The following is a 4,184-nucleotide window of genomic DNA, read 5'->3' on the forward strand; positions in this document are numbered from 1 at the left end:
GGGCTGCGTCCGGGCTGGTGGGGACCCCTCTGAGCTGGACAGGTTGTGACCGCGGCGGGGGGGAAATGCCCGTGGGCAGCGTTGGCGGCAGGGGAGCCGCGGGGCCGAGCGGGGAGCCCCAAGCAAAGGCCCCCACGCGGGATCCCGGCGGCAGGCGCTCCGCGCGGTGCCCAGGCAGGCGACGTGCCCCGGGCTGACGCGGCCTCCTCGTCCCCCGCAGCGGCCTGTCGCAGGAGGCGGGCAGCGTGGAGCAGCTCTCCCTGCACTGCGCCGAGGGCTCGCTGGAATGGCTCTACCCCACCGGCGCGCTGCGCCTCAGCCTCTCGCCCCGGCTGCCCACGGCGGCCGCCGGCCAAGGCGGCAGCCCCAGGCACGTCACCGCCTGCATCAAGCCCTCCAGCACCTTCCGGGGGGCGCAGATCTACCTGGAGAGGGACGGCGTCCTGGAGCTGCTGCTGGCCGAGGCGGATGCCTCGCTGCGGCGCCGCGTGCGCTGCTTCAGCTGGCTGCCCCGCGAGAAGGTGGCCCTTTTCCTGCAGTCCACGCCGCACCGCGACATCAGCCGCCGCATCGCCGCTTTCCGCTACGAGCTGCGGGGCGACTGGCGCGCTCGCCTCGCCCTGCCCTCCAGCAGCCCCGGCGGCGAAGGTGAGCGCCCGGCCGCGGTGCGGAGCCAGGGCCACGCCGGCGGCAATCGGGCAAACCGCAGAGCAGCGGGCGCCGCGCCGGTGCCTGCCGCCGGCCCTCTGCCTGCGCAGGGCGTCCCGGCAGGTCGGGCGGCGGGATGGGGTGCCCTTCCTCGGCCGCTCGCCCTACCGGGGCTGGGTGCTGCGGCCTGGCGGGGCCGTGCCCGGCCCCGGGYGGGCTGGGGCTGGGGCGCTGCCCTCGCTGCGGGGCGCCGGGGCTCGCAGCGCCGTCACCCCGCTCTGCTTGGCCTTTGCAGGGGCGTGCCGGCCATGCAACGACACCGAGATCCTGATGGCCATTTGCACTAGTGACTTTGGTGAGTCCAGCCGCCTCGGAGGCCCCTTCTCCATCTCCAGCGGCCCCGGGGGTGGGGGGAGCCTCCTGGGGCGCGAGGGAGGGAGCTCAGGCCGGGAGCTGGGCGCCGGGGCGGGGCGGGCGGCCGAGCCCCGCGGGCATCGCCGGTTCGGCCTTTCTTGCTGGAAAACGGGCAAACACCTCCTTGGCCTCGGTTGAAGCCCGCACGCCTCCGCCCACAGTGGTCCGCGGCAGCATCCGGAGCGTCGCCAACGACGCCGAGCTGCAGGAGTCGGTCATCGGCGTGAGTGCCACGCGGGTCCACCGGCAGAAGTTCCCGCTGTTCCAGCCCGTGGGCAAGTCRGGCAGGTCGGCGGGCAGCATCCGCACGCCGCTGCGCTGCGGCGTCAAGCCGGGGCCCGGCACCTTCCTCTTCGCGGGGTGGCTGCACTTCGGCGAGGCCTGGCTCAGCTGCGCCCCCCGCTACAAGGACTTCCAGCGCATCTACGCGGGCGCGCGGCAGGCGCGCCTCAACCCCTGCGAGTTCCCCGAGGAGTGAGCGGCGGGGCGGCCGGCGAGCGGGGCCGGGCGTGGGAGGGGGCCGCCCTGCGGAAACCTTGTCCCGAGGGAGAGGGTTTTCCCAGGGCCCCGCGCCGCCCCCAGGGCCGGCGGAGCGGGCCGGCGCCCGGGGAGCGGGCCGGGGAGGTGGCCGGGGCCGGGAGGTGGATTTGCGACGTCGTCGGAGGGTGGACGGGGAGAGCGGCAGCGGGCTCGCGCCCGCCCGGGAAGCGGGGGGCAGCCCTGGCTGAGGGGGAGGACGAGGACGAGGATGAGGAGGATAGGGAGCGAGGCCGAAGGAGCGAGAGGGGGAAGGCGAGGAGCGGAGGGGGCCGGCGCGCGGGGGGCGGCAGCCGAGGGGGGCCGGCGGCGCGGCCCGTGGGGAAGGTGCAGCCCCGAGGGAGGGCTGAGGCCGCCCGGGGCACCGCGGGGGCATCGTATGTGCACTACAGTTATAACGATACCAAATTTGTGACTTGCTTTTTCTTCTGTTTTGTTTTTCTCATAAATAAGCTGTATTTGTAAGGCCTGTGTCCTTTTTTTTTTTTTTTTTTTTTTTTTTGGAATAAAAGAAAAGGAAGGAACGAACACCAAGTGGGGCGTTCACCGTGCCCCGCGGCCGGGCCGCCGCCTCTCGTGGCCGTTCCCGCGGGACTGGCGCAGGGTCCCGCTCCCCTCCGCACGGTGCCGAGGGCGTTTTTCCGTGGGTTAAAAGAAATCACTGTATTTGCCTCTTGCAGGTGTCGAAATATCTCTATTAAAGGTAGAAAAGGAGCRTTTCTAGCAGTCCCCGTGTCCCTGGTTTGTCCCGGCGCTGGTCCCCCGGGTCCTGCTGGCCTCGGCGCCCCGCGGGAAGTGGCCCCCGTGCGCAGGGCACGGAGGGGGCCGCGGCGCCGGCCCGACTCCGTGGAGGGCCAAGCCGCCGTCAGAGGTGCTGCCGGGCCCGATTCCCGTCACTGCCTGCTGGCCGAAAGACCTCGTTGTGCCGGGGCCGGCGAAGGGGCCGGCGAGAGCCCTGCCGGGGTGCCGCGCCGAGCCGGCGGGTGCGCTGCTGCACGCGCCGCCGGAGAGCCGGGAAGAGCATCGCCCTCCTGAAGCAGGGGGGAACTCGAGGCGCTGGAGCACGGGCCGCTGCTGGGCATCGGGCTTTTTTCTTTAATGCATTCCTGATATTCTGTTTCAGCTGTTAAAATGCCTCTCCGAAGGGGGGGTAGCTCAAACTAGGCTAGATTACCTGGTATTTYGCTCAGCAGCTGACCATAATTTGTTTTTTCCTGGTGAAGGAATTATGTTTCCAAAGCACGCTGCTGGCTTTGGGATTTAATTTAAAAAAAACCAAATAATCGGTATAAAATTATCTGTTCATGATACTATTGTGCCTGTCAGCTTGCATCCGAGTGCCCGACCGGGATGTTTTATCTGTAATGCATGTTTTTTCCCTCAAAAGCAGCTCGATGCTCGCTTCGCGYGCCTGCGGCATGGCGAGCACGGGGCCGGCGCGGAGGCTTTCTAGGGAGCCGGCGGCGGCGCTGCCCTGCTCGAGGGCGGAAAAAAGAGTGAGCCGAGCAGAAAGAAGGGAAAAGATGGGGAAAAGCGAGGAGGGGGCAAAAGCGGCAAGGGAAAGCCCGTAAACAAGGCGCGGACAAAGGGCGTCGCAGCACCCGCGCACCCTTTCCTATAAACCGCAGATAACTGCTGGGTCCTTCGACCCTGCCTCACTCTAGCGCATTCCTCTTGGCTACGTTATTGCATTTAATGCAYGGAGCATCCGGTGGGTTTGGGGCCAGGAGAGGAATAAAATGKTTTTCTTCGAATATGTTTATTTGGCCAAATCAAACCGGCCCGCCGCGGCGGAAAGGGTTGTTATTCTGCTCTTTCTCCACTGCGGGATTTTTCGTGCTGTTTTCGGTGGCCTCTGCCCTTGGTCGGATTCGGTCTCCCGCCCCCGCTTCCCGCGGCCGCGCCGGCTGCGCCAGCGCCCCCCCGCCCCCCTCCCCGCGCAGCCGCTGGCCGGGCACCGGGAGGACGCCGCAGCCCGGGGCCGGGGCCGTGCCTCGGTTTCCCCGCCGGAGAGCCGAGCGCCCCGCGCACAAAGGGCCGCCGGGAGCCGCTTCCCGCCATTCCCCCCTCCTCTTCCCCCTCTTCTTCCCTCCCGCTGCCCCCCTCTTCCTTCCTCCGGCCCCTCCGCCGGATAAAAGCCGCGATGCGGCAACGCCGGGCCACAAAGGCGGCCGGCACAAAGGCGCCCGCCGCCGCCGGGGCCCCCGCTCCGGCGGGCACCGCCAGCGCCTCCCGCGCGGCGGCGGCGGCCGGCAGCTGGCGGGGAGCGAGCTTTCCCAGCGCATGCCGACAAATTCCTGGCGGCGGGGGCCGCTTCGCGGCCGCCCCGGCGCGGGAGGAGCCGGCCCCACCGAGCGGGAGGGCTAAAGGCGCCCGGGCTCCGGCGGCGCCTCCCGGCCGGTCCCCTCGCCCGGCCACCTGCCAGCCCCGTGCCGGCCCCGCCGCGCCGGGGGGTCGCGCGATTAATTAACGAGTTTTCTGCCGAGAGCATCCCGGGCGGCCTTCCCGCTGGCCCCTTCCCCCCCGCTCCCTGCTCCTGCTTCCCCTGATTTTCTGCTCGCTCTCAGCCCAGTTGGCTCCACCTG

At 69.5% G+C, this 4,184-nt stretch overlaps 1 protein-coding gene across 1 annotated transcript; it reads left to right on the forward strand.

Annotated features, from left to right (window-relative positions):
- Positions 1 to 200: 200 nt before the first annotated feature.
- Positions 201 to 2,325, forward strand: METRN (meteorin, glial cell differentiation regulator; the record flags this gene model as incomplete). Its single annotated transcript, XM_085305288.1, has 3 exons — positions 201 to 648; positions 944 to 1,003; positions 1,224 to 2,325. Coding segments are annotated over 3 exons (825 nt in total), but the record flags the coding sequence as incomplete, so codon positions are not given.
- Between the last annotated feature and the right edge of the window lie 1,859 nt (positions 2,326 to 4,184).

This window comes from Rhea americana, unplaced genomic scaffold, assembly GCF_003343005.1.
Source record: "Rhea americana isolate MKP2758 unplaced genomic scaffold, rheAme1 scaffold_219, whole genome shotgun sequence".
Classification (NCBI taxonomy): Eukaryota; Metazoa; Chordata; class Aves; order Rheiformes; family Rheidae; genus Rhea; species Rhea americana.